The 27592-nt window shown below is 42.2% G+C and overlaps 2 protein-coding genes across 4 annotated transcripts in view; one reads left to right on the top strand and one right to left on the bottom strand.

The window, feature by feature from the left end:
* jazf1a (JAZF zinc finger 1a) overlaps nucleotides 1–14727 on the top strand; it is a 37379-nt gene extending 22652 nt beyond the window's left edge. For all 3 annotated transcript variants that reach the window (XM_058377621.1, XM_058377619.1, XM_058377620.1), the window contains 2 exons: nucleotides 9382–9551; nucleotides 10072–14727. In XM_058377621.1, the coding sequence (XP_058233604.1) occupies nucleotides 9382–9551; nucleotides 10072–10218 (317 nt within the window). In that variant the 3' untranslated portion in view covers nucleotides 10219–14727. The remainder of the gene's footprint in view (nucleotides 1–9381; nucleotides 9552–10071) is intronic.
* A 160-nt stretch (nucleotides 14728–14887) lies between these two features.
* Nucleotides 14888–26865, bottom strand: tax1bp1a (Tax1 (human T-cell leukemia virus type I) binding protein 1a). Its single transcript, XM_058377618.1, has 17 exons — nucleotides 26754–26865; nucleotides 25611–25829; nucleotides 22916–23018; nucleotides 22619–22809; nucleotides 22270–22377; nucleotides 20969–21087; nucleotides 20710–20800; nucleotides 20338–20493; nucleotides 19757–19996; nucleotides 19338–19508; nucleotides 19183–19258; nucleotides 18876–19105; nucleotides 18006–18092; nucleotides 16850–17030; nucleotides 16620–16771; nucleotides 15950–16035; nucleotides 14888–15670 (listed from the first exon to the last, which is right to left on the bottom strand). The coding sequence occupies exons 2-17, from the start codon at nucleotides 25803–25805 to the stop codon at nucleotides 15469–15471; spliced, it is 2388 nt and encodes a 795-aa protein (XP_058233601.1). The 5' UTR covers nucleotides 25806–25829; nucleotides 26754–26865; the 3' UTR covers nucleotides 14888–15468.
* Between the last annotated feature and the right edge of the window lie 727 nt (nucleotides 26866–27592).

Raw genomic sequence — 27592 nt, 5'->3', positions numbered from 1 at the left:
TTGGTGTGTGTTGGTGTATTTGAGTGTGTTGGTGTGTATTTGAGTGTGTTGGTGTGTATTTGAGTGTGTTGGTGTGTATTTGAGTGTGTTGGGGTGTATTTGAGTGTGTTGGTGTGTGTTGGTGTATTTGAGTGTGTTGGTGTATTTGAGTGTGTTGGTGTGTATTTGAGTGTGTTGGTGTGTATTTGAGTGTGTTGGTGTGTATTTGAGTGTGTTGGGGTGTATTTGAGTGTGTTGGGGTGTATTTGAGTGTGTTGGGGTGTATTTGAGTGTGTTGGTGTGTGTTGGTGTATTTGTGTGTGTTGGTGTATTTGAGTGTGTTGGTGTGTGTTGGTGTATTTGAGTGTGTTTGAGTGTGTTGGTGTATTTGAGTGTGTTGGTGTGTGTTGGTGTATTTGAGTCTGTTGGTGTCTGTTGGTGTATTTGTGTGTGTTGGTGTGTTTGAGTGTGTTGGTGTATTTGAGTGTGTTGGTGTGTGTTGGTGTATTTGAGTGTGTTTGAGTGTGTTGGTGTATTTGAGTCTGTTGGTGTCTGTTGGTGTGTTTGAGTGTGTTGGTGTGTTTGAGTGTGTTGGTGTATTTGAGTGTGTTGGTGTGTGTTGGTGTATTTGAGTGTGTTTGAGTGTGTTGGTGTATTTGAGTCTGTTGGTGTGTGTTGGTGTATTTGAGTGTGTTTGAGTGTGTTGGTGTATTTGAGTGTGTTTGAGTGTGTTGGTGTATTTGAGTCTGTTGGTGTCTGTTGGTGTATTTGTGTGTGTTGGTGTGTTTGAGTGTGTTGGTGTGTTTGAGTGTGTTGGTGTATTTGAGTGTGTTGGTGTATTTGAGTGTGTTTGAGTGTGTTGGTGTATTTGAGTGTGTTTGAGTGTGTTGGTGTATTTGAGTGTGTTGGTGTGTGTTGGTGTATTTGTGTGTGTTGGTGTGTATTTGAGTCTGTTGGTGTATTTGTGTGTGTTGGTGTGTATTTGAGTGTGTTGGTGTATTTGAGTGTGTTGGTGTATTTGTGTGTATTTGAGTGTGTTGGTGTATTTGAGTGTGTTGGTGTGTATTTGAGTGTGTTGGTGTGTATTTGAGTGTGTTGGTGTGTATTTGTGTGTGTTGGTGTGTATTTGAGTGTGTTGGTGTGTATTTGTGTGTGTTGGTGTGTATTTGTGTGTTGGTGTGTATTTGTGTGTGTTGGTGTGTATTTGAGTGTGTTGGTGTATTTGTGTGTGTTGGTGTGTATTTGAGTGTGTTGGTGTGTATTTGTGTGTGTTGGTGTGTTTGTGTGTGTTGGTGTATTTGTGTGTGTTGGTGTGTTTGTGTATTTGAGTGTGTTTGTGTGTTGGTGTATTTGAGTGTGTTGGTGTGTATTTGAGTGTGTTTGTGTGTGTTGGTGTATTTGAGTGTATTTGAGTGTGTTTGTGTGTGTTGGTGTATTTGAGTGTGTTGGTGTGTATTTGAGTGTGTTGGTGTGTATTTGAGTGTGTTGGTGTGTATTTGTGTGTGTTGGTGTATTTGAGTGTGTTGGTGTGTATTTGAGTGTGTTTGTGTGTATATGTGTGTGTTGGTGTATTTGTGTGTATTTGAGTGTGTTGGTGTGTATTTGTGTGTGTTGGTGTGTATTTGTGTGTGTTGGTGTGTATTTGTGTGTGTTGGTGTGTTTGTGTGTGTTGGTGTATTTGTGTGTGTTGGTGTATTTGTGTGTTGGTGTGTTTGTGTGTTGGTGTATTTGTGTGTATTTGAGTGTTGGTGTATTTGAGTGTGTTGGTGTGTGTGTGTGTGTGTTGGTGTGTTTGTGTGTGTTGGTGTATTTGATTGTGTTTGAGTGTGTTTGTGTGTGTTTGTGTGTGTTGGTGTATTTGTGTGTATTTGAGTGTATTTGAGTGTGTTTGTGTGTGTTGGTGTATTTGAGTGTGTTGGTGTGTATTTGAGTGTGTTGGTGTATTTGTGTGTGTTGGTGTGTATTTTTGTGTGTTGGTGTATTTGAGTGTGTTGGTGTGTATTTGAGTGTGTTGGTGTGTATTTGTGTGTGTTGGTGTATTTGAGTGTGTTGGTGTATTTGTGTGTATTTGAGTGTGTTGGTGTGTATTTGAGTGTGTTTGTGTGTATTTGTGTGTGTTGGTGTATTTGTGTGTATTTGAGTGTGTTGGTGTGTATTTGAGTGTGTTGGTGTGTATTTGTGTGTGTTGGTGTGTTTGTGTGTGTTGGTGTGTTTGTGTGTGTTGGTGTATTTGTGTGTGTTGGTGTATTTGTGTGTTGGTGTGTTTGTGTGTTGGTGTATTTGTGTGTATTTGAGTGTTGGTGTATTTGAGTGTGTTGGTGTGTTTGTGTGTGTTGGTGTATTTGATTGTGTTTGTGTGTGTTGGTGTATTTGTGTGTATTTGAGTGTGTTTGTGTGTGTGTTGGTGTATTTGTGTATTTGAGTGTGTTTGTGTGTGTTGGTGTATTTGTGTGTGTTGGTGTATTTGATTGTGTTTGTGTATTTGAGTGTGTTTGTGTGTTTTGGTGTATTTGTGTGTGTTTGTGTATTTGATTTTGTTTGTGTATTTGAGTGTGTTGGTGTATTTGTGTGTGTTTGTGTATTTGAGTGTGTTGGTGTGTTTGTGTGTTTGAGTGTGTTTGTGTGTATATGTGTGTGTTTGTGTGTGTTTGGGTGTGCTGGTGTGTGTTGGTGTGTTTGTGCATGTTGGTGTGTGTTTGTGTGTGTTGGTGTATTTGTGTGTATTTGAGTGTGTTGGTGTATTTGTGTGTATTTGAGTGTGTTGGTGTATTTGTGTGTATTTGAGTGTGTTGGTGTATTTGTGTGTGTTTGAGTGTGTTGGTGTGTTTGAGTGTGTTTGAGTGTGTTGGTGTATTTGAGTGTGTTGGTGTGTGTTGGTGTATTTGAGTGTATTTGTGTGTGTTGGTGTGTTTGAGTGTGTTGGTGTGTATTTGAGTGTGTTGGTGTATTTGTGTGTGTTGGTGTGTATTTGTGTGTGTTGGTGTGTATTTGAGTGTGTTGGTGTATTTGTGTGTGTTGGTGTGTATTTGAGTGTGTTGGTGTGTATTTGTGTGTGTTGGTGTGTATTTGTGTGTGTTGGTGTGTATTTGAGTGTGTTGGTGTGTATTTGTGTGTGTTGGTGTGTATTTGAGTGTGTTGGTGTGTATTTGAGTGTGTTGGTGTGTATTTGTGTGTGTTGGTGTGTATTTGTGTGTGTTGGTGTGTTTGTGTGTTGGTGTGTTTGTGTGTGTTGGTGTATTTGTGTGTGTTGGTGTGTTTGTGTATTTGAGTGTGTTTGTGTGTTGGTGTATTTGTGTGTATTTGAGTGTTTGTGTGTGTTGGTGTATTTGTGTGTATTTGTGTGTTGGTGTATTTGTGTGTATTTGAGTGTGTTTGTGTGTGTTGGTGTATTTGTGTGTATTTGAGTGTATTTGAGTGTGTTTGTGTGTGTTGGTGTATTTGAGTGTGTTGGTGTGTATTTGAGTGTGTTGGTGTATTTGTGTGTGTTGGTGTGTATTTTTGTGTGTTGGTGTATTTGAGTGTGTTGGTGTGTATTTGAGTGTGTTGGTGTGTATTTGTGTGTGTTGGTGTATTTGTGTGTATTTGAGTGTGTTGGTCTGTATTTGTGTGTGTTGGTGTGTTTGTGTGTGTTGGTGTGTTTGTGTGTGTTTGTGTGTGTTGGTGTGTTTGTGTGTTGGTGTATTTGAGTGTTGGTGTATTTGAGTGTGTTGGTGTGTGTGTGTGTTGGTGTGTGTGTGTGTTGGTGTGTTTGTGTGTGTTGGTGTATTTGTGTATTTGAGTGTGTTTGTGTGTTGGTGTATTTGTGTATTTGAGTGTGTTTGTGTGTGTTGGTGTATTTGTGTGTGTTTGTGTGTTTTGGTGTATTTGTGTGTGTTTGTGTATTTGATTTTGTTTGTGTATTTGAGTGTGTTTGAGTGTGTTGGTGTATTTGTGTGTATTTGTGTGTTTGAGTGTGTTTGTGTGTATATGTGTGTGTTTGTGTGTGTTTTGGTGTGCTGGTGTGTGTTGGTGTCTGTTTGTGTGTGTTGGTGTATTTGTGTGTATTTGAGTGAGTTGGTGTATTTGTGTGTATTTGAGTGTGTTTGAGTGTGTTGGTGTATTTGAGTGTGTTGGTGTGTTTGAGTGTGTTGGTGTGTATTTGAGTGTGTTGGTGTATTTGTGTGTGTTGGTGTGTATTTGAGTGTGTTGGTGTGTATTTGAGTGTGTTGGTGTGTATTTGAGTGTGTTGGTGTGTATTTGTGTGTGTTGGTGTGTATTTGTGTGTGTTGGTGTGTATTTGAGTGTGTTGGTGTATTTGTGTGTGTTGGTGTGTATTTGTGTGTTGGTGTGTATTTGTGTGTTGGTGTGTTTGTGTGTGTTGGTGTGTTTGTGTATTTGAGTGTGTTTGTGTGTTGGTGTATTTGTGTGTATTTGTGTGTATTTGAGTGTGTTTGTGTGTGTTGGTGTATTTGTGTGTTGGTGTATTTGTGTGTATTTGAGTGTGTTTGTGTGTGTTGGTGTATTTGTGTGTTGGTGTATTTGTGTGTATTTGAGTGTGTTTGTGTGTGTTGGTGTATTTGTGTGTATTTGAGTGTGTTTGTGTGTGTTGGTGTATTTGATTGTGTTGGTGTGTATTTGAGTGTGTTGGTGTATTTGTGTGTGTTGGTGTGTATTTGAGTGTGTTGGTGTGTATTTGAGTGTGTTGGTGTATTTGAGTGTGTTGGTGTATTTGAGTGTGTTGGTGTGTATTTGTGTGTATTTGTGTGTGTTGGTGTGTATTTGAGTGTGTTGGTGTGTATTTGAGTGTGTTGGTGTGTATTTGAGTGTGTTGGTGTGTATTTGTGTGTGTTGGTGTGTATTTGAGTGTGTTGGTGTGTATTTGAGTGTGTTGGTGTGTATTTGAGTGTGTTGGTGTGTATTTGAGTGTGTTGGTGTATTTGAGTGTGTTGGTGTATTTGTGTGTATATTGAGTGTGTTGGTGTGTATTTGAGTGTGTTGGTGTATTTGTGTGTGTTGGTGTATTTGTGTGTGTTGGTGTGTATTTGTGTGTGTTGGTGTGTATTTGAGTGTGTTGGTGTATTTGAGTGTGTTGGTGTATTTGAGTGTGTTGGTGTGTATTTGAGTGTGTTGGTGTGTATTTGAGTGTGTTGGTGTATTTGAGTGTGTTGGTGTATTTGTGTGTGTTGGTGTGTATTTGAGTGTGTTGGTGTGTATTTGAGTGTGTTGGTGTGTATTTGTGTGTGTTGGTGTGTATTTGAGTGTGTTGGTGTGTATTTGAGTGTGTTGGTGTGTATTTGAGTGTGTTGGTGTGTATTTGTGTGTGTTGGTGTGTATTTGTGTGTGTTGGTGTATTTGAGTGTGTTGGTGTATTTGAGTGTGTTGGTGTGTATTTGAGTGTGTTGGTGTGTATTTGAGTGTGTTGGTGTATTTGTGTGTGTTGGTGTGTATTTGAGTGTGTTGGTGTGTATTTGTGTGTGTTGGTGTGTATTTGAGTGTGTTGGTGTATTTGAGTGTGTTGGTGTTTTTGAGTGTGTTGGTGTGTATTTGAGTGTGTTGGTGTGTATTTGTGTGTGTTGGTGTGTATTTGAGTGTGTTGGTGTGTATTTGAGTGTGTTGGTGTGTATTTGAGTGTGTTGGTGTGTATTTGTGTGTGTTGGTGTGTATTTGAGTGTGTTGGTGTGTATTTGAGTGTGTTGGTGTGTATTTGAGTGTGTTGGTGTGTATTTGAGTGTGTTGGTGTGTATTTGTGTGTGTTGGTGTGTATTTGAGTGTGTTGGTGTGTATTTGTGTGTGTTGGTGTGTATTTGAGTGTGTTGGTGTGTATTTGTGTGTGTTGGTGTGTATTTGAGTGTGTTGGTGTGTATTTGTGTGTGTTGGTGTGTATTTGAGTGTGTTGGTGTGTATTTGAGTGTGTTGGTGTATTTGTGTGTGTTGGTGTGTTTGTGTGTGTTGGTGTGTTTGTTTATTTGAGTGTGTTTGTGTGTTGGTGTATTTGTGTGTATTTGTGTGTATTTGAGTGTGTTTGTGTGTGTTGGTGTATTTGTGTGTATTTGTGTGTTGGTGTATTTGTGTGTGTTGGTGTTTGTGTGTGTTGGTGTATTTGTGTGTGTTGGTGTATTTGAGTGTGTTGGTGTATTTGTGTGTGTTGGTGTATTTGTGTGTGTTGGTGTATTTGAGTGTGTTGGTGTATTTGTGTGTATTTGTGTGTGTTGGTGTATTTGAGTGTGTTGGTGTATTTGTGTGTATTTGTGTGTTGGTGTATTTGAGTGTGTTGGTGTATTTGTGTGTTGGTGTGTTTGTGTGTGTTGGTGTGTTTGTGTGTGTTGGTGTGTTTGTGTGTGTTGGTGTGTGTGTGTGTTGGTGTATTTGTGTGTATTTGAGTGTTGGTGTATTTGTGTGTATTTGAGTGTGTTGGTGTGTGTGTGTGTTGGTGTGTGTGTGTTGGTGTGTTTGTGTGTGTTGGTGTATTTGATTGTGTTTGTGTGTGTTGGTGTATTTGTGTGTGTTTGAGTGTGTTTGTGTGTGTTGGTGTATTTGTGTATTTGAGTGTGTTTGTGTGTGTTGGTGTATTTGTGTGTATTTGAGTGTGTTTGTGTGTGTTGGTGTATTTGTGTATTTGAGTGTGTTTGTGTGTGTTGGTGTATTTGTGTGTGTTGGTGTATTTGATTGTATTTGAGTGTGTTTGTGTGTTTTGGTGTATTTGTGTGTTTGTGTATTTGAGTGTGTTTGTGTTGGTGTATTTGTGTGTGTTTGTGTATTTGAGTGTGTTGGTGTGTTTGTGTGTATTTGTGTGTGTTTGTGTGTATATGTGTGTGTTTGGGTGTGCTGGTGTGTGTTGGTGTGTTTGTGCATGTTGGTGTGTGTTTGTGTGTGTTGGTGTGTTTTGTGTGTTTGTGTGTGTCTGTATGTTGGTGTGTTTTGTGTGTTTGTGTGTGTCTGTATGTTGGTGTGTTTGTGTGTTTGTGTGTGTCTGTATGTTGGTGTGTTTTGTGTGTTTGTGTGTGTCTATGTTGGTGTGTTTGTGTGTGTCTGTATTTTGGTGTGTTTGTGTGTGTCTGTATGTTGGTGTGTTTGTGTGTTTGTGTGTGTCTGTATGTTGGTGTGTTTGTGTGTTTGTGTGTGTCTGTATGTTGGTGTGTGTGTGTGTTTGTGTGTGTCTGTATGTTGGTGTGTTTGTGTGTGTCTGTATGTTGGTGTGTTTGTGTGTGTCTGTATGTTGGTGTGTTTGTGTGTGTCTGTATGTTGGTGTGTTTTGTGTGTGTCTGTATGTTGGTGTGTTTGTGTGTGTCTATGTTGGTGTGTTTGTGTGTTTGTGTGTGTCTGTATGTTGGTGTGTTTGTGTGTGTCTGTATGTTGGTGTGTTTTGTGTGTTTGTGTGTGTCTGTATGTTGGTGTGTTTGTGTGTTTGTGTGTGTCTGTATGTTGGTGTGTTTGTGTGTGTCTGCATGTTGGTGTGTTTGTGTGTGTCTGTATGTTGGTGTGTTTGTGTGTGTCTGTATGTTGGTGTGTTTTGTGTGTGTCTGTATGTTGGTGTGTTTGTGTGTGTCTATGTTGGTGTGTTTGTGTGTTTGTGTGTGTCTGTATGTTGGTGTGTTTGTGTGTTTGTGTGTGTCTGTATGTTGGTGTGTTTTGTGTGTTTGTGTGTGTCTGTATGTTGGTGTGTTTTGTGTGTTTGTGTGTGTCTGTATGTTGGTGTGTTTGTGTGTTTGTGTGTGTCTGTATGTTGGTGTGTTTGTGTGTGTCTGTATGTTGGTGTGTTTTGTGTGTTTGTGTGTGTCTGTATGTTGGTGTGTTTGTGTGTGTCTATGTTGGTGTGTTTGTGTGTGTCTGTATGTTGGTGTGTTTTGTGTGTGTCTGTATGTTGGTGTGTTTTGTGTGTTTGTGTGTGTCTGTATGTTGGTGTGTTTTGTGTGTTTGTGTGTGTCTGTATGTTGGTGTGTTTTGTGTGTTTGTGTGTGTCTGTATGTTGGTGTGTTTTGTGTGTTTGTGTGTGTCTGTATGTTGGTGTGTTTGTGTGTTTGTGTGTGTCTGTATGTTGGTGTGTTTGTGTGTGTCTGTATGTTGGTGTGTTTGTGTGTTTGTGTGTGTCTGTATGTTGGTGTGTTTGTGTGTGTCTGTATGTTGGTGTGTTTGTGTGTGTCTGTATGTTGGTGTGTTTTGTGTGTTTGTGTGTGTCTGTATGTTGGTGTGTTTGTGTGTGTCTATGTTGGTGTGTTTGTGTGTGTCTGTATGTTGGTGTGTTTTGTGTGTGTCTGTATGTTGGTGTGTTTTGTGTGTTTGTGTGTGTCTGTATGTTGGTGTGTTTTGTGTGTTTGTGTGTGTCTGTATGTTGGTGTGTTTTGTGTGTTTGTGTGTGTCTGTATGTTGGTGTGTTTTGTATGTTTGTGTGTGTCTGTATGTTGGTGTGTTTTGTGTGTTTGTGTGTGTCTGTATGTTGGTGTGTTTTGTATGTTTGTGTGTGTCTGTATGTTGGTGTGTTTTGTGTGTTTGTGTGTCTATGTTGGTGTGTTTGTGTGTGTCTGTATGTTGGTGTGTTTTGTGTGTTTGTGTGTGTCTGTATGTTGGTGTGTTTTGTGTGTTTGTGTGTGTCTGTATGTTGGTGTGTTTGTGTGTTTGTGTGTGTCTGTATGTTGGTGTGTTTGTGTGTGTCTGTATGTTGGTGTGTTTGTGTGTTTGTGTGTGTCTGTATGTTGGTGTGTTTGTGTGTGTCTGTATGTTGGTGTGTTTGTGTGTGTCTGTATGTTGGTGTGTTTTGTGTGTGTCTGTATGTTGGTGTGTTTTGTGTGTGTCTGTATGTTGGTGTGTTTTGTGTGTTTGTGTGTGTCTGTATGTTGGTGTGTTTTGTGTGTTTGTGTGTGTCTGTATGTTGGTGTGTTTTGTGTGTTTGTGTGTGTCTGTATGTTGGTGTGTTTTGTATGTTTGTGTGTGTCTGTATGTTGGTGTGTTTTGTGTGTTTGTGTGTGTCTGTATGTTGGTGTGTTTTGTATGTTTGTGTGTGTCTGTATGTTGGTGTGTTTTGTGTGTTTGTGTGTCTATGTTGGTGTGTTTGTGTGTGTCTGTATGTTGGTGTGTTTTGTGTGTTTGTGTGTGTCTATGTTGGTGTGTTTGTGTGTGTCTGTATGTTGGTGTGTTTGTGTTTGTCTGTATGTTGGTGTGTTTGTGTGTGTCTGTATGTTGGTGTGTTTTGTGTGTGTCTGTATGTTGGTGTGTTTTGTGTGTTTGTGTGTGTCTGTATGTTGGTGTGTTTTTTGTGTGTTTTGTGTGTGTCTGTATGTTGGTGTGTTTTGTGTGTTTGTGTGTGTCTGTATGTTGGTGTGGTTTGTGTGTTTGTGTGTGTTGTGTGTGTTGGTGATTGACAGGAACTGTGACACCTATGATGCACTGTGTTGTAGTAGACTGATGATGGTTGGTGCTTCCCCTCAGGCAGTGAGTGTGATGAAGAGGATGTAGAGTATGAAGACTCGGACAGTGATGAGTCGTGGACTACAGAGAGTGCTATTAGTTCAGAATCCATCCTGAGCTCCATGTGCATGAACGGGGGAGACGAGAAGCCTTTCGCCTGTCCAGTGCCTGGCTGCAAGAAGAGATACAAGGTGTGCACACAGACACAGCCACATGCAATGCAAAGCTAATAATTATTAGTGTTCTAATAACTAGCCATCTTTAATAATAACTAGACAAAGGTATTTATTTAGGCTAAGTTAGGCTACAGAGCTCAGCTTCACTGCACTTACAGCTCCTGGGAAACATGTACCCTATGGATGACCACGCCCCTGTGTTAGCACAACGCCTCAGTTCTAGTCCTGAAGGAGTGCGTCACCTTTCATTTGAATCTGTTTGTATCATGTGTGAGAGCTTTTTGAGGAAAGCTAGCATCAACCTGTCATAACTGAACGCTACGTGGCGCTGATTATTTAATTCGCCACATATGTTGTGAAGCTCTGCTAAAAATTCTAGCAGCAGTTAACAGAAGAAACCCGTTATTACAGAGTAATGTTTTATATATTATATACATTTGATATAGAAAATGTTGCACTTTTCTCACATCAGCATGCATAAAATTGCTGTTCACTTCTTGGTTGTTTCTAACTCTTTGTGGTTTTCTCGTTGAAGAACGTGAACGGTATAAAGTACCACGCTAAGAACGGACACAGGACACAGATCAGAGTGAGGAAGCCCTTCAAGTGCCGCTGTGGGAAAAGCTACAAAACCTCTCAAGGGCTCAGACACCATACCATCAACTTTCACCCCCCACTGTGATCTCACACACACACACACACATTTCAGAACATATATCACACACGTCCTGGCAGTTACTCACCTGCACACAATATGACAGAAGATTCCAGCTGGTACCTTTTCTCTTCTCTTTTTTTTAAACAGGTCTGTAAGTGTGTACTGTTTTGCACAAACCGGTCATATCATTCCTCTGTACATGCAGTGAGAATGGATCTGACCCTATGCTGGTTCTGGATGACCGTTCACTGACAGGATACAGGATATATTCTGCTTAAAAGTCAACATGTTTATATTTTTATTTACACATATGTATATAATATCTATTAAGAACTCTTTAGCATGTGCATGTCTTAGTAGTGTTACTTCATATGTTTTAATGGATTTTGACACACACACACACTATTTTAAATGAAATCTGTAACAGTATAATGTGTAAATTCGTAAGGGGTCTGAATCTTTTGAATCCTGTCATATTTATCATAAATCAGATTGAATGGATTCAGACAGCATTGAAAGACCCCTTGCACACACACTAAGCCATAATGACAAAACAAATGTTGCAAATGTTTTTTTTTTGTTGCTGCTGTTGTTTTTTTTTGTGTTGTTGTTGTTTTTTGTTTGTTTATTCATCAGAAACCAAAATCTCTCATTTAGATGCATCAAACTTTAATTCAGTACTGTGTAGAAGCACTTCAACAGCAGGTCCAGCTCTGAGTCTTCTTGGCTCTTCTTGGACTCTACATATCTCAAGAGTTCCACGCCTGCATTTGAGTCATTTGTCCAGTTCTTCCTGGCAGATCCTCTGAAGTTCAATCTGATCCGATGTGGAGCATCTGCTTCTTCATCTCTCTTCACAGATGTTCTCTGGGGTTCAGGTCTGAGCTATCCCTTTACCACTCAAGGACCTTCAGAGACTTGTCCTAAAGCCACTGCAGAGTTGCTGTAGGGTTGATGGTTGTTCTTCCAGCAGGTTCTCTCATCTCTGTGGAAGACTTCTGAAGCTCTGTTAGAGTGGACACTGGGTTCTTGGTCATCTCCCTGACCATGGCCCTTCTGGCCCGGTTACTGAGTTTAGCCAGATGTCCAGCATTAGGCAGATGACCTGATGACTCCATCATTGTGAAATGGAAGAGGTTTGAAGCTCACTGAGGAACATTCAAAGCTTCAGAAATGGTTTTATTCTCTCACGCTGATCTGTGTCTCGTAAAGGTCTACAAACAATTCCTTACGCTTCATGGCTTGGTTTTTGATCTGACCTGCACTGTGAATTGTTCGATCTGATACACACAGGTATGTGCCTTCCTACAACATTGGCCACAGGTAAGATAATCATAGCCAACAGGACACAGCTGAGCTCAGCCTGGAGTCCCTTTAGCACACGGTCTGAGTACGCAGCTAAATGAGAGATTTCAGTTTTTTTTTTTTTTTTGAAAGAATTTGCAAACATGGTTTCCATTGGCCATTCTGGATCATTCTGTATAGATCAGTGCCCCCAAAAATCATCCACATTAATTTGAATCTGTAACACTGCAGTAGTCACTGCTCAGTGAAAGAGCTACACCTCACATTGCAGAACGATCTGCAAAAAATCCATAAATACAGAGAGAGAGCTTCAGTTACTGTTCACATCAAACATCAGAACAGGGGAAATCTTTCAGTGGCTTTGATCTGATGAGCAGGTTTGTGTCAGTTCTGTGGGCAAAAACGGCTTGATGATGAGATCAGAGGAGAAGCTCTACAGGAAGGCTAGGTGACTTAGATTACCACTCTGTACATCAAACCTTGAGGTAGATGCCTACAACAGCAAAAGACCACATCACATTCCTCTCCTGTCTGTCAAGAACAGAAACCGGACAGCTGGAGATTGGACAAAGATCACAGCAGTCGAGTCACAGTCACACAGATCCCATTTTCCCCATTCTGATGTTTGTGGTGAACATCACCTGGAGCTCCTCACCTGTATCCTGACTGGATAAATACCTGAGGAGCAGGGGTACAGGTGAATCCACTGGGCTTGTGTGAGATTGATGTTGATTTGACAAAAACAATCAAGAGAAATGATTTAACTGTCCAGAACCAAGAAGCTTGATGAAGCCAAGTAAAGACAGGAAACAAGGCATTTCCACCGTTTCAGAATAAAGGAGAATAGCAGCAGGTGGAAGGCGGGAATAGAGTTAAATCAATTATTATTCAGTTCAATTCTGATTTATTTATATCATGCTTTCAACAGCTTTCTTCTGCTGGGTTCAGGGAGATTCTATATACGAGGCAGAGTCAAATGAAAAACCACACTTTTTATTGCATTGGTGCTTGCTCACACGTGTCTGAAAAGTGTATGAATTTCCTATGTAATCTCCATTTTGTTTAAAGCAGGTGTTCTCCTGCATCATAAGGTTCCTCTGATAACTGTGTGTGTGCAGAAACTAAAGCGAAGTTTTCATTTATCTCGCCTCTGTAACTGGATTGTACCATGAGAACAGATCAGAAACAACAGAAATCTCAAGTAAATACACCTGCATTCCAACCGCACAAACCGCAGGTCTAATCTAATCCGATTGCAGGAGTATCACAGCAGTATTATTTTGTGTAGAGATCTCGGTTGTGGCTTTATGTTTGTTTATTTTTTATGTTTCTCATGACTTCATTTTCCTCCATGTTGGAGAAAGGTTTCATTAGAAAGACATTAATCTCAGGTCCCAACACTGCCACTGCCAACACCACCATGTGATCCCCAGTGATGAACAGTGAGAGACAGGGACGACTCCACCCAGGGCTCCATCCGCATGTTCTCTAGTGAAACATCTGGAGAGTAAGGGGATGATTAAGTGACTTCATGTCACTGGTTTTGTCTTGTGTTTTAAGTAAGTGTGAGTTGTTGTGTGTGTGAGAGAGAGAGTAAGCAGTGGATTGGTGGAGTAACCCAGCTGAACAGACCTGATTCTAGTGTGTAATGCACTCTGCACTGTTGAGTGGACATGTAGCTGTCACTTCTTCATAGCTTTGTTGTGTTGTGGTTGAATCCTGCTGCTTGTTTGTGTCATGGGGTGAAGAGTGTATTCCTGCCTCACTGCTCTGCAGGACCTCTTCTAGTGTTTCTCTGAAGTATTATGCTGATATGTTGCTGCCTCTTGTTATAAGCTACGATGCCATGAAGATAGATATTCCCCCAGAGCAGTTAACCTGCCCCATTTCACATGTACTGTATGATTTATAGTGTAAGCAGTGCATTTGACTTGCTGATTGTCAACCTAAAGGGTGTTGAGTGCCATCTTCTACAGCAAAGAACGACTGACATGGCTGAACTAAGGCCCTGCCTCAACTCCAATCTCACTGAAGTCACTGAGAGTGTGATGTAGAGTAAAGCCTTCAGTAGAGAAGCATCTCCTGGTGCTGCAGTCCAGTATTGTTTTTTTTCTTGATGTCCCATCAGCACCTGCTGCACAAAGCTGAGGTAGAACCTGAACCCTGGAGTCAACCACACTGTCGACTTCAAGAATAGAACCCAACCTCAAGGCACCGAGTTTGGAAAAGAAAAATGTTACGAATGTGCAATAACCGTCTTCAAAAACATCAGCACCCATGCCACCTTCACGCTGCCTCTCCATCACCCTGCTGGCACACTAACTGGTTACCTAGCCAGCTTCACTCTGCTTGCACTACAAAGAAAGTCACCAGTACAATCCATTACTGACTGAAACACACACACACACACACGTCACAGCCAGGGCAAGGTGGTGTACACAGTACAGGAATGTGTGAACATGTACCATAACGGATCTGTGTGAGGGAACTGCCTCACGCTGCTGCTCTGGCGTGTCAGCCATCACCTGCTGGATGCACAGTGAACGTTACTCTCAATAAACCGTTTATACATGCGTCTGATTCCTGCAGCAGTATTTAAATCGTAGTGTTTTTTTAAACTCTACACAATGTGTGTCTAGTCATGGACCACATTTCAGGTCATGTGAGTTGTTATTGTAATGATCGTTGTATGAGCTGATGGACTGTCTAGATGCCAAAAAACCCACAGAGGATAAGCAGTGTGTGTGTGTGTGTGTGACAGTACAGTGACCAGTGCCAATTTTAATACTTGAACAGATGTAGTTCTGATTTCCTGTCGACATGGTGTCACTTTTGGTGTGTGTAGAAGCTTTTTTCCACTTTCGAGCCACACTTTGTGTACGTGGGAATCACTCGTACATATCATTTTGTAGAGCAGCACCTTCACAGAGAGGATCCGTGTCTCAGTAACTTTATACTTTGTACGTTTGGACTTCGGCTGCCTCTACAGCACAGCCTACAGTGCGAGAGGTGGTCTGATGTCCTGTATAGTGAATGTATTGTAACCTCTTTGTAAAGTAGTTTTGAAGTTCTATTTTCATACTACGTTTTGTGATATATTTTTTCTGTGGCCAAATTTGTATTACTGGTTCTTGTGAATATGAAAGATTTGTTCAGGTGTCTTTATTTTAAAAGCTGTTTATGATATTTTGAAAAGGTGCAAAAAAATAAAGACAAAAAGTGAATGAACGACGTCTCTTAGTACTGAATCTGTAACAATGCTGAATGAATCAGCACCAATTAAATATCACTTAGTGAAAGCACCATTGTCCTGCGAGAATACAAGACTTCTGACTGTTAAGAGTTTTTCATCTGCTAATTTGTCAGACTGAACACACAAAAATCACGAACTTCATGTGATTCTTTTATTTCTCTCATGTCATAGCCAGGACACAGGATTCAGAGACCTGATGTCCCCCTCAAGTGAAATCCTTTTGCAACTTCAGGATGGTCTGTGTGGATTTTCAGGAAATAGTGTCACAAGACCAGCTACAGAACGAAGCTGTTACATATCACACGGCAAAAATGTTCAACACGACCTGCGTCGTCATATCAAATCAATCAAGCATAAATACACCGAGTGTTCATCACACCTCTCTCCAGAGATTCTAGATTTATACATGTAAAGCTCTTAGCTATCATTTTACAGTGCAACCAAATCTCATAGCAGCTTTAAATGCATTCGGAATAAATAAAGTGTTTGGAAAGAAAAGAGTTAATTAAAAAAATTAAAGATCCATACCGGACACTTAGCAACCAAACATGTCTTTACGAGACAGTATCGTGTATGTGCAAATCTCAAATGTTTGTGATGTAAAAACATGCGGGCATTAGCACACAGGCAAGTAGCATCATCATCTTCATCATCATCATTTAAAAAGTGCTGAACTAAGCATGAACGCTCGCCTCCACATTACAGTCGGGACTTTTCTAATCGAAGTTGAGCACGTTGCTGTCGAAGTGAGTGAGGACGTGTTTCTCATAGAGGTGCTGCTGACAGTCCAGAGGGAACTGCTCACTGCACACTGGACACTCCCTCCAGTGCGACTCCACATGACGCTCGAAACTGCGCTGCTCAAAGTGTGGAGGGAAAATGACTTCACACAGAGGACAGCGCTTATGAACATCCGTCCTGAAACACACACACGCAGGGTATCATCATCATCACTTTTGACTTCATTACCCCACTCAGTCTCGGTGAGTCTATCAGCACCTTGACCTTAACATTCCAGATCCGTTAAGTTTGATATTCCTGTGATTGTGTCTTTGGTCTAGAAAACAGAATCTAGCAGTTTGCATATCGAAGTTCTTTAACAAAAATCAAACTGACCTTGCTGAAAAGTAAAGTTTCTCTCAGTTTCACTGGGATCACAGTGAGGAAGTGCAGACTGACCACAGTGTGAGGTCTTACCTGGTGTCAAAGCAAAAGCTGGAGCCGCTCTCATTTGACTCTGGACTCTGATGATCGCAGACTGCAGGAGCTTCACCATCACCTCCCTGTTACAAGACAACAGCACTCAGTTAACACACACACCCCTTCCTTTCCTGTTAACACATACACTCAATGCCAGTCTTCAGTAATATCTAACTGCTGCTTCACTTAATGAGACTGATCTCATATTCTCACACACACACACACACACACGTTCTGCTAAAAGCCACAGCTGTCTGCACGCAGTCGGTTCCCTGCAAAGGTTAATGGGTCTTTAATGCAGCAAATGAGAGAAGAAGAGAAACAGGTCATGGTGGAATGGCAGCCTTGCAGAGCACAGGCCAACACCTCCACCAATTAGTACAGAGCACGTCAGCCATGCTCGTTAACGAGTCTCTGCCCTCGTCACTCTGATCCACTAATGAGCTGAAGAGGAAATGCCTTAATTGTGCTATTATGCAAATTCACCGTTCTAGTGCTCCCCTTTAACCTGAAACATCTAGCCGTAAAGAGCAAGAGGATAGAGGAGAGAAAGAGGGAAGGAAAAGAGGAAAAAATCTGACAGGGCTGCAGATGTAGAAACAAGACAGGCCCGGAAATCTCAGCGATCGCAAAAACCTAATAATAATTGAACAAAAGCGCTTCTGACGTTGGGCCGCTCCTCGGCAGGGTTCTCCAGGCCGTCAGGAGGGCTGAGACTCCGCAGCGGCTGACTGCACACCACAGGACCCACCCACGGAGGCAGAGCTACAGGAGGGGGATGGCAACTTTGCTGTGGGGACAAAGCCCCGTCTGCTCCGTCTAGGAGAAACAAACACAGGTTTCCATCATGTGAGAAGTCACACTATCTCGGTGCTGAGCTGAGTAGCTGATACACACCGCGGGTGTTCTGGTCACAGTACGGGTTTCCATACTGCAGCTCGGCAGGTTGCTGGGGCACAAGCGGAAGAGGGGGAGAGTCGTGAGGGTAGGGCAGAGGGTAGCGCAACACCACGGGCTCCCTGACCTCTGACCTCTGTCCACAAGCCCCTTCCTCTCTGCCTGCAAGTGAACACAGCTCCTGAAAGGCAGAAACATGATCAGCAGTGCTAAGGGTGTACAGCTTCCTGTCTAGGTTTAAAAGCTTTACAATAAAAAAAAAACAACACTACAATTAAAGAGTAAAAAAAAAAAAGCTCAGTCTTTATGTATCTCTGGTGTGGTGAAGTCTCTCTTTTTCTCTTCTCCCTCAGTCACCCTCCATTTAACCAGAGAACTGGGGATCATAATTAGAGGAATTATTCCTCCAGTTAACATTTAACACAAGTGCTGGAGCTAATAAGGGAGCTGCTGGTGGCATTTAGGCTGCTCTAATCAAAATACAGCTCTGGAAAAAAATGAGAGCACTGCCCAATCTCCAGATGTGAACCCTATTGAAAACCTCTGGAATGTCATCAAGAGGAAGATGGATGATCACAAAACATCAAGTAAAGCTGAGCTGTTTGCTTTTTTGGTATAAATTTCCCTAACAGCAGTGTGAGAAACTGGTGGAGATCATGGAGCTAAAACCCATGCAGATCGGGGTTATTCCACCAAATACTGATCTCTTAATGTTATTTACACAAAGCATTAACACAATCTGTTTACTAATTATTTGCATTTTGTTTTATTTGAGTTATTAAAGCTCTGCAAATACTGCATGATCTTGGGTTATTTTGATGTGATGTCATTTCCTATAAATATACACCCTAAATAACAATAGTTATATTTTGAATTTAGAAATATTGTCAGCAGTTCACAAAAAATCAAACAAAACAGTTCATCTCACCAATACATGACCCTGGAAGAAAAAACAGAAGAAACTCATTATTTTGCAGTGGGCTCTGATTTTTTCCAGAGCTGTGTCTCATTTTTTTCATCATCTCAATTTAAATACACCAGTGTTAGCCTTCTGGACCAGAGCAAATAGAGCTAACAGCTTTACCAGTGACTAATGAGACAAAAGATATTTTGTCAAAAGACAAAAAATATTTCTAGAAACTGGGAAAACTCTTACCTCTTCCAACTTCTCCTTTTCTTTCGTCACCTCAGCTAGACTCTCTCTCAGAGAACAGACCTCTCGATCCTTCTCGGCTAACTGTGCCTTTAAACACATCGACAAACACACACACATTAATCAAAAAGCGTGCAATTATAATCCCTGAGGAATTACATGTTCAGGTATCTACAACGTATTCCATTAACTGGAGATGAACCAGTACAAACCAGTCAACTCTAATCATCAGAAACACTCCAGGCTCTACACGCTATCTGCTGTATCTGAAGGACATTCAGGAGTAAATTCACAATCTGAACCTAAAAACTCTAAGTCTCCTAACTGGAAAATCCATCTTCATCTTCATTTATCTTTATTTATTTATCAATTAAAGATTATCCTTTAGAATTATGTTTGTTTGTCCAGTTACTACTGAGGCTGAGAAAAGAAAGGGATTGTAAAAAAAACTTCAATACTTCATTCCACACAGTGTGGTGGTGTACTGGGGCAGAATGGTGTATGTGGGGACATGGGGTACAAAGTGTGTTCCTGCTGCTGGTCAAAGGTGAGTGTGACCACCTGGTCTGATCTACTGGACTTCTCTCCTTCTACAAGAGAAAAGAGACTTCATGTCTGTGTGCACTGATGAAAAGGTTCGACCAATAAAGTGTGTGTGTGTGTGTGTGGGCGTGTGATGTTATCTTCTGCTCAGTCTATGCACTCAGACTTGGGCAGCTCTTTATGACCTGCTCTCCCCTCCACTCAATCAGTCCAGTATTTTATGAATTCTTACACACGCACACACACACAGAAACTTGATATCAATGTGAGTCGGGAAGTATGAATGAGGTCAGATTAGCTGAACACACTAGAGTGATGTGTGTGTCGTACCTGAAACCGTTGCTCTTCATCAGCTAGCAGGAGTTTTAAGTTGTTGCTGATCACACACTGCTCTCTCCACCTCTCCTCCATCCGAGCTAGCTCCACCTCAACCGACACACTAGTCTCCTCCCCTTCCTGTTGCTGCTCGTCCTTGCTCGTTTCTGTTTTTTCTCCCTCTACCTCTTCCCTTTCTTCATTAGTCTTTTGCTGGGCACACTCCTGAGTCTCAGGCTGCTTTGCTGTAAGACATGAGAATGCAGTTAAAGCCTTGACCACAACACCCCAGTTCACACAGTAAGGATGTGACTCTGCACACCTTGAGCAGGTAACTCAGCATTCATCAGATTCGGCTCCTGGGTGCTATCTGTGGATGTGTCATTCCTGCTGCAGTCCTGTGCAAACAAATAATGCACTTAAAAATGCAGGACGTTTATTACACACGCACACAGACACACACACAGACACACACACCTCCTGCTGTGTTTCCTGCCTCTGTGTAAGTTTGGTGACTTGTCTGCGCAGCCGCTGACACTCTCTGTACTTCTCCTTGTAGTGCTCTGCAGCCATCTGCAGTCTGAGCTTCAGCTCTTCCACCTCCTTCTGCAGTTCAGCCTCCAGCTCTGAGACGGCTTCTGCCCCTGCCTATGAAGGGGTTTTTAAGACAGCTGTAAGCATTCTGAGCAGATGTGGAGCTAGTATTCTCCATTGTCACTGCTCTGTACAGCAGAGCTGGCTTTGAATATAAAGTGGCACTCAGTTCCTGTTAGTCCAGTGATGAAGGGGAGTCTTGTGATAGTATAGTATGTTTCATTTGTTAGCTTTTTAAGCTGTTAGATAAAGCATGATGTGAATTCTATCATTTCTGGAGTGATGAGACTTTGTTCGATTACCGTTTTTTGTAAGGTTTGGTTCCTCAGCTCATACAGCTGGTTCTGGTTGATCCGGCACTCCTCCTGGACTTCGGCTAAGCTGGTGCGGATGAGCTCAGCCTCTTGACAGACACGGTGAAGCTCTGCCTTTGTTCGTTCATGCTCACTGGAGGCCTCATGTAGTTGTGAATCCAGCATGGCCGCTCGCTGGTACGTGGTCTCCAGCTGCTCCTTCATCTGACGCAACTGCTCTATTAAATTCTACACACACACACACACACAGAACAATCATTCAGGTGGACATACATAATGTAAACCTTGACCACTGAGCACTCTAAAAGTAGTGTATGTGTGTGAGAATGTTATGTTAAGAAGTGTTCATTTCTGCTGTGTATGGAGTCTTTTGAGACACTCTGTAATAATATACATTATCATATAAACTAATACATGATAATACATTTAATTATTTTTAGTTGTGGCCTTCCTGTTAGAAATGGTGTAGAACTCTGTGAGGGTGAATTAGTGCCAGCGCAGGACTTCTAACTCACACTGTACACAGACCTATAGCTTATAGCTTGTGTGTGTATGTGTGTGTGTCATACTGCATCTGCAGGGTGTGTGTTTCTTTCTGCATGGAGTCTGTGTAGCTCCTCTTGGTACTGTGAGATGGTGACCTCTCGGTTCAGCTCCACTGCCTTCAGCATCTGCAGCTCTGCACTCAGCTTAGTGTTTTCCAGCTCAGCACTGCGCATGTGAGACTATACACACACACACACACACACACACACACAGTTGCTGCTGCAATGTGAACTTCGCCAGAAGATGCTGAAACAGTGCACTCATGAGCATAAGTGACATTCAGAGTAACACACAAACAAGTACCCTGAGACCAACATTCAGAAATACACTGACATTCTACACACCTGAACACCACACACACACACACACACACACACGGTCAGTGTAGTACTCACTTTATACAGCTCCCTTTCATCTCTCTCGTTTTTCAGCTGAATCTCCAAATTATCCCTCTCCAGGGTCACCTTTTGTAACTTGCTCCTCAGACTGCACAACACACACACAGGTTACAAAGTAGTAAGCGTATAAAAAGCTGTTTATTAAATGCTGTAGTAGACTAGGTGTGTACAGTATACTCTTATGTACCTACTGACATATATGTGTAAAAACATTGCTTTGTGCATTTGTGTGTGTGTGTGTGTGTGTGTTCCCTACCAATCCAACTCAGTCTCTTTAAGCACAGCTTTCTGTGTGATTCCTAGCAGGTCCTGCTCCAGCTGTTTCACTCCAGCTTGAGCTTTCTCTCTCTCCTCTCTCAGCCGCTGCTGTCGCTCCTGCCATTGGAAGAAGCAGCAGTGGATAAGACACTGATGTCAATCACAGAGCTCCATGTAGATGATAACACACACGCGCACACACACACACACACACACACACGTCCTAGACATCAAGAGCAGCGTACTGCTTTCAGTTCACTTTGTTCTAACATGCCCATATATAACCAGATCTGGCAACATCTGGATCTGACATCACACACACAGACACACAGACACACACACACTCTTCCCGCAGGGGTTTAGTGACTCTCATATAGCTAATTAACTTCAGCATTACTACACGTGCGTATAAAAGGCTTATAAAAATGTTGTAAAATTTGCATCCACACAACTCTCAAACGAGTAACTATATTCACTGGTTAGAGTGCACCAGAGTGATACACACACTACACACACTCTTTAGTGTGTTTATGACACAACTATAAGTGAATGTGTGTAGCTGTGTAACTCCCACTCTATTATGGGAGTGTTAATACTTTATATAGATATTATGATGGAGACACCCACCCACACACACTATTAAACCCATTACACAGGAGACACAAGGGGGTGCCGCAACACCACTATACTGCCCCCTGACATCCTGCTTCTCCAGCACTTTTTACTACTCTGAGTGCCTGCTAGTGGAATCTCCACAGGAAGCACTAAAGCCTGAACATGACTGAAAGAGCATTACAAGCAATAAAGCCTCATATTTACTCAAGCTTAGGAGCAGAGACAGAACGTGTAAATAAGAAAATTGTAACAGCATGTGGGTGAAGAGAGAGAGAGAGAGAGAGAGAGAGAGAGAGAGAGAGAGAGAGAGAGAGAATAGAGAGTAAAAGAAACAAGTAAACAGTCTTGATATGAATCAGAGCCTCCTAATCACTATTTATCAGCTTTTTCTAACTCACATTACTCACTCTCTCTCTCTCTCTCTCTCTCTCTCCCTCATCAACATCCCCCATTTCTCCCTCTCTCTCATACTTATGCAATCACTGCACTCACACTCATTCATTTTCACTCAATGGGTTGAGAAAGGTCACACACACACACACACGTTATCTGAACAACTAAAGTGCTTTCTGGGAGTGCACTGTGTGTTCTCACTGGCAGACATATAGACAAATGGAGATAGTGAGTCTTCCTTCAGACATGCATGTGGTGGAAACAGCAGTGTGTAACAGTGTGTGTGTGTACCTGATTGTGTTGTCTCTGTTCTTCTTTAAGTTGGTCTCTCTCATGCGTGAGGAGACAAACAGCTTTTTGCAGCTCCCTGCATTCCTGCTGAACTTCCTCCACACGCCGCTACACATACACACACACACAAGACATATTGTGATATGCATTTATATCATTGTGTGAATCTATGTAAAGATAGATAGATAGATAGATAGATAGATAGATAGATAGATAGATAGATAGATAGATAGATAGATAGAGGTGTAAGCATACCATGAATTATCTGCATTAATCAGTATTTTAATAAAAGGCTAGCAAGACAAACATGTGTGTGTGTGTGGGTGTGTGTGTGTGTGTGTGTGTGTACCTCAAGTAGTCCAGTTTTGGTTGTGACCACCAGTATGTCTGAATTCCCATCATCCTCCACAGTCAGTAGCTCCTCCCCTGTGGGGGTGGCCGGTCGGAACTGGAAGGGTGTGCTGGCCCCTCGGATTTCCCCCATGTGTGTGACATAGCAGAACTGATAAAACTCGCCATCGCTACGGGGAACATAGTAACCTGTGAACCCAGACAGAGTGCTGTCAAGCTGCTAGCGGTGGCGTAGAGAAACACTGCTCAGGTTTACAGAGCTGATTCTCTCACAATACACGTGGCGTGTGTGTACCTTGGAAGACAAGAACCCTGTGGACTGTGGAACCTTCAGTGTAGTTCTCAGGCATGGGAGACCAAAGGAAAGTGTAGTAGTCTCGTGCACTGCTCCAACCCACCTACACACACACACACACACACACAAGATGAAGCTCCTATGTTAAAAGCTTACAGAAAATAACAGATGATTTAATAACCTAATAAAATGATAATAAAAGCAATAGAACTGAGAAAAAAAGAAAGTGTGACTGATAATAACGGCATTAACACAAAGTTCCCCTGTTAGCCTCAGATTTAATGATTAGAATGATGGCAACCTCCACATGTATAAACTTCAGACATGTTAAAGGTGTCACTAGGGATAGCTGTGTTATTATCATATTCTCTTTTACAGCCCGTAAATATCACAGACATGGAGATATGGGGGAATGTGTAGCTGTTAGACAGCTGTTAAAAGGTGTGTGTGTGTGTATGAAAAAGAGAGATTTGGAATGATTATGGCTGAGTAGCAGTTTCAGGTGAAAGCCTGTACCTGTGCACAGATCCAGCATGAACAGACAAACACACACACACACACACACACACCCTCACATTACACCTCTGACAATAACAATATATCATGACTATCTCTCTGCTTTGTGGAAAAATATTCAGCTTTCATCTGGAACACAGCAAAGCGTAAATAACCGGATAATTATACAGCAGGAGTGTGTGTGTGTATGTGTGTGTGTTCGCAGGTGTGCGTGTGTGTGTGTGCTTCACACAGTCGGTGCTTGCAGGTACAGGACTGATAAATGAAGAATAAAATAATAAGAGGGTGGATGTGACCATCAATCATGTGTGTGAGGAACATTCCACAAGTGTGTGACAGCTTAATTACACACTGCCTGCTCATCTGAAGGAGAGAAAGATAAGCTAGTCGGAGACAACCAGCAAGACACACAACACAGCTCGATTACACACAGCGCTCTGGTGTTAAAAGAAGGTAAACTGTGGCATCCGTTCTTCACGTGGAAGTTTTACGTGGGTCTGTTACACGTGTAGGTGATCCATCTTTCACTCGGTATCTACAGGACGCTTTCGGACACACCCACCTACCATAGCTACACAGGTGCATACACAACAGCCAAATGCTACAAACCAAATCTAACTTGATTTGTTTGACTTTAACGAGTTCATGAAATAACCCAGAGCCATGTTTAGGTTTTATAGCAAATCTTATTTCTGAATAAGTTCCTCTTATTCTGAGCAATAACAAGCAAATAAAAAAAAATCAATCCAAAAAATTACAGTTCTCAGTATTACAGCAGAGGAAGATGGATTCAGATGGAATGATGACTACCACATGGGGGAGCCAGTGGCACACTGAGTGTATATATGTGTGTGTGTGTGTGTGTGTGTGTATGTGTGTGTGTGTGTATGTGTGTACACTCAGCATGTCCATTCACTTCAAAAGACTTTTGTTAAATAGAGTATAAATTAAGCTGCACTTCATTTGCTGAAGGTAAAGAAAGCTGCGGTCTGGCTGCCGGAGCTTCCCCAGGGGATGAACCTCAGTGTGGTCATGTCTATGTGGTTCCAGACTTAATAACAAGTAATAAAAATGAGTGTGCGTTTGTTCATGACTGTAATTTCAGCAATAAAATAATAACAGTATTGCTGGACCGGAGAACATTAACCCAGTGCTTGTGACAGCAGAACTGCCTCCCTATTGCCCCAGGACCCTAAACTCAGGTTACTGTCCATCAGGGGTTCTGCATATTCTACCTGTGTCCACCTGGGTTTTCTAGTTGCCTCCCACAAACATGCTTTGCCACCTCTAAATTGCTCCTTGATGAGAATGAGTGTGTAAATACCTAAGCCGTTCAGTCGACCAGTGGCTCATCTATGGCAGATTCTCAGCTCTCACCTGGATCCCTGAGGTAAGGAATGGAGTCACCGCAAATCCGGTGTTTCACAGTCAGTGCTGTGTCCAGAGGTTTGTTTTCTAAGTAGTCTATAATGTGGACATGACCTTAACTGTCCTTTAACGCATGCTCTTTTTCCCCCAAAAAGAAGAAAGCTTATAAAACTTGAGACTGATTAAACACAAGAAAGTGTAAGAACAGGTGACTCAAACAGTTATACACACACACACAGACATATATATATATATATATATAAATACAAGAAACATCTAGAAAACGCAGTCCACTCCACTGGATCTTACTCCGTCTAACAGCTAGTTAACTTCCAAAGAAATGCCTGCCACCTGCAGCTATGAAACAAGCAATCACACACACACACACACACACCCTATAAACTGAGTGACCCAACTCAAAGCTAACCATCAAAAGACTAACAGTGTGTGGATTAAACATGTATTTCCAAATCACTTTTCCTCCCATTAACCTCTAGGCTTATCCCAGCTCTGTCAGATCTGGTGGATTTGAAGTGAGTTTTTTTACGCTGTCTATAAACTGTGGCTTTAACCTCACAAGATGCCAAGTTTCCACTCGTCTGTTTCAATTGAAGCACGATTAAATGCCTTAATGAAAGTGGAAGTGGGGTGAAGATGAGAAAAAGGGGAAAGGGGCAGAGACACTGAAAACCCATTCCAGCTGTAACGCACAGAGACACAAAATAAAGTTCACACTCACACTGGGTCTGACGAGTTAAAAAGAAAGAGTGTATGTGTGTGTGTGTGTGTGTATACGTGTCTACATGCTAACCTTAAAGATGCCAACCCAGTCTTTGGGGTGGGGGGTGATGAAAGGTGTGAGCGTGTAGTGGCACTCCAGTGCTGCCTGAGGCAGGAAACTCTTCCCCACATTCTGGAAGATCACATGGGCGAAGTTCGACATCTCCATGACTGAACTTCCACCTCCACCTGGAGGTACTGCTGTGTCACTGCCTGATGACATCATAGACGCTTGTTGCTTGTTGTCTACCTACGTACACAAAAAACAAGGAGAGAAAACCAAACCTGAACACACAGATCACTAGGGATATGTTTACATACATTATATGGGCAAAAGTATGTGCACCCCTGATCATCACACCCATATCTGGTTCTATGGAAAGCCTTGGAGCTTATCATAACAGCAAAGCTGAAATAATGTATGAGTGGGATGGTCAGGGGTGCACATACTTTATCGAATCAGCCATTACGTGGCAGCAGCACAATGCATAAAGCCATGCAGGTAGAATGTGATCTAGGTGCTTCTTTCCACAAGGTAAATTATCCTGAAGCTGGCTTTCTCTTGCCACGACCTTTCGATAATCAGTCTCCAGGTGTCATAGCTGGGGTATCATCTCTGTTCTGTACTCCAGAAATGCTGACCGCACCAACACGTGAGATGGACAGTGCTCTGTCCTGACATCCCTCAGCACAGGAGATCAGACATGACGCTGAGGGAGGTGTCTGATGCAGCAGATGACACAAAGCTCAACTTCATCTGATCCGGACCTGGCCTTAGATCATTCGATTTTTATCACAAATGCTCCCATGGACCATACCCCTCTGACATGACTGGACACTGAGGAACTTCTTCCAGAATGACCAGTGTGCTGTAGATCCAGTGCACTGAGGCCAAGGGCTTGTGCGGATGATTAAGCTAGGACAATAAGCCCCGTAACCCAGGTGACGTGGTATGAAGCGTGCACACGTGAGCTAGTTTAATGCGGTGTTAGTGATGTGGGAGACGGACAGCAGCACGAGCTCTACTCGGTCACGAGGAACAACTGCGTATCGCGCGCTGTGTCATCGCCCACTGTCACGGAGCTAACAAGCTATCTAACGTTAGCCACAGAGCAGAGACGCGTCTTCAAGAGCAGCACGCTAACGCTGATTTATTTAGTAAATTAAGTTGTACCTCTGGTCCATGTTTGCCGGCGCACAGATGAGCTAAAAGCGGTCTGTTAGCAACACATGAACCTGACAGCTCCACTGCGCGGACTCTCTGTGACGTCACATCCGTTCCAGTGGCTCCTGCTCTCCGATTGGTCCGGCCCGAGTCTGCCTCTACATACTACAGTACTACAGAGTATGTGAGGATAGTACGGAGCGGTCAGCTGCTCACCGGTAGGGCTGCACTCTCCGTCCTGACATACTGTTTAGTAGGGTAGTGTGCGCTGCCGGATGTACACTGAGCTTAATAAACGAGCTATGATTCACACACACACACAAAAAGATCCTTAAATGCACTATAGGGTCAAAAGTATGTATCCTGATCATCACACTCATGTTAGCTTCATCTCCACAATGCTACCACTGCGTGATGATGGGTTCTCCTGACTCCTTCTGCTCTCCAGATCTGATCCATCCTGATGCTCTGCTTCTGCTCTGTTTCTTCCTGAAACCCTGGCCTAAAGTTAAGATTGCTGTGGATGCTACCACATAGACACCAGAGACAGCTGTGGACTTTCTTATTTAGACAGGATCCACATCATTTTACACTCAATGTCCATCACTGAACAGTTGAGAACTTCACTTTGATCAAAGTCAAAGCTTTATTGACACTTTAACCATATATAGCTGATGCAGTACACTGTGAAATGAAACAACGTTCCTCCTAAACCAGAGGTGCTACACAGAACAAAAACAAAGTACAGGGTGATGTGGACAAACATAGAGCTGAACTATACAACAAGGTGCAGAATTTTTAAACTAAACATACAACATAAGTGCACAGAATGACAAGACAGTACAGAC

This window comes from Hemibagrus wyckioides, linkage group LG24, assembly GCF_019097595.1.
Source record: "Hemibagrus wyckioides isolate EC202008001 linkage group LG24, SWU_Hwy_1.0, whole genome shotgun sequence".
NCBI lineage: Eukaryota > Metazoa > Chordata > Actinopteri > Siluriformes > Bagridae > Hemibagrus > Hemibagrus wyckioides.
This window is presented reverse-complemented; position numbering and strand designations above follow the sequence as displayed.

Coding starts and splice junctions, on each gene's coding strand:
- tax1bp1a (XM_058377618.1), bottom strand. CDS start 25,805: ATGATGTCATCAGGCAGTGACACAGCAGTACCTCCAGGTGGAGGTGGA. Junction 19,509..19,756: donor ACCAAACCTTACAAAAAACG/GTAATCGAACAA, acceptor ACCCCTTCATAG/GCAGGGGCAGAAGCCGTCTC. Junction 19,259..19,337: donor GGCAGGAAACACAGCAGGAG/GTGTGTGTGTCT, acceptor TTGTTTGCACAG/GACTGCAGCAGGAATGACAC.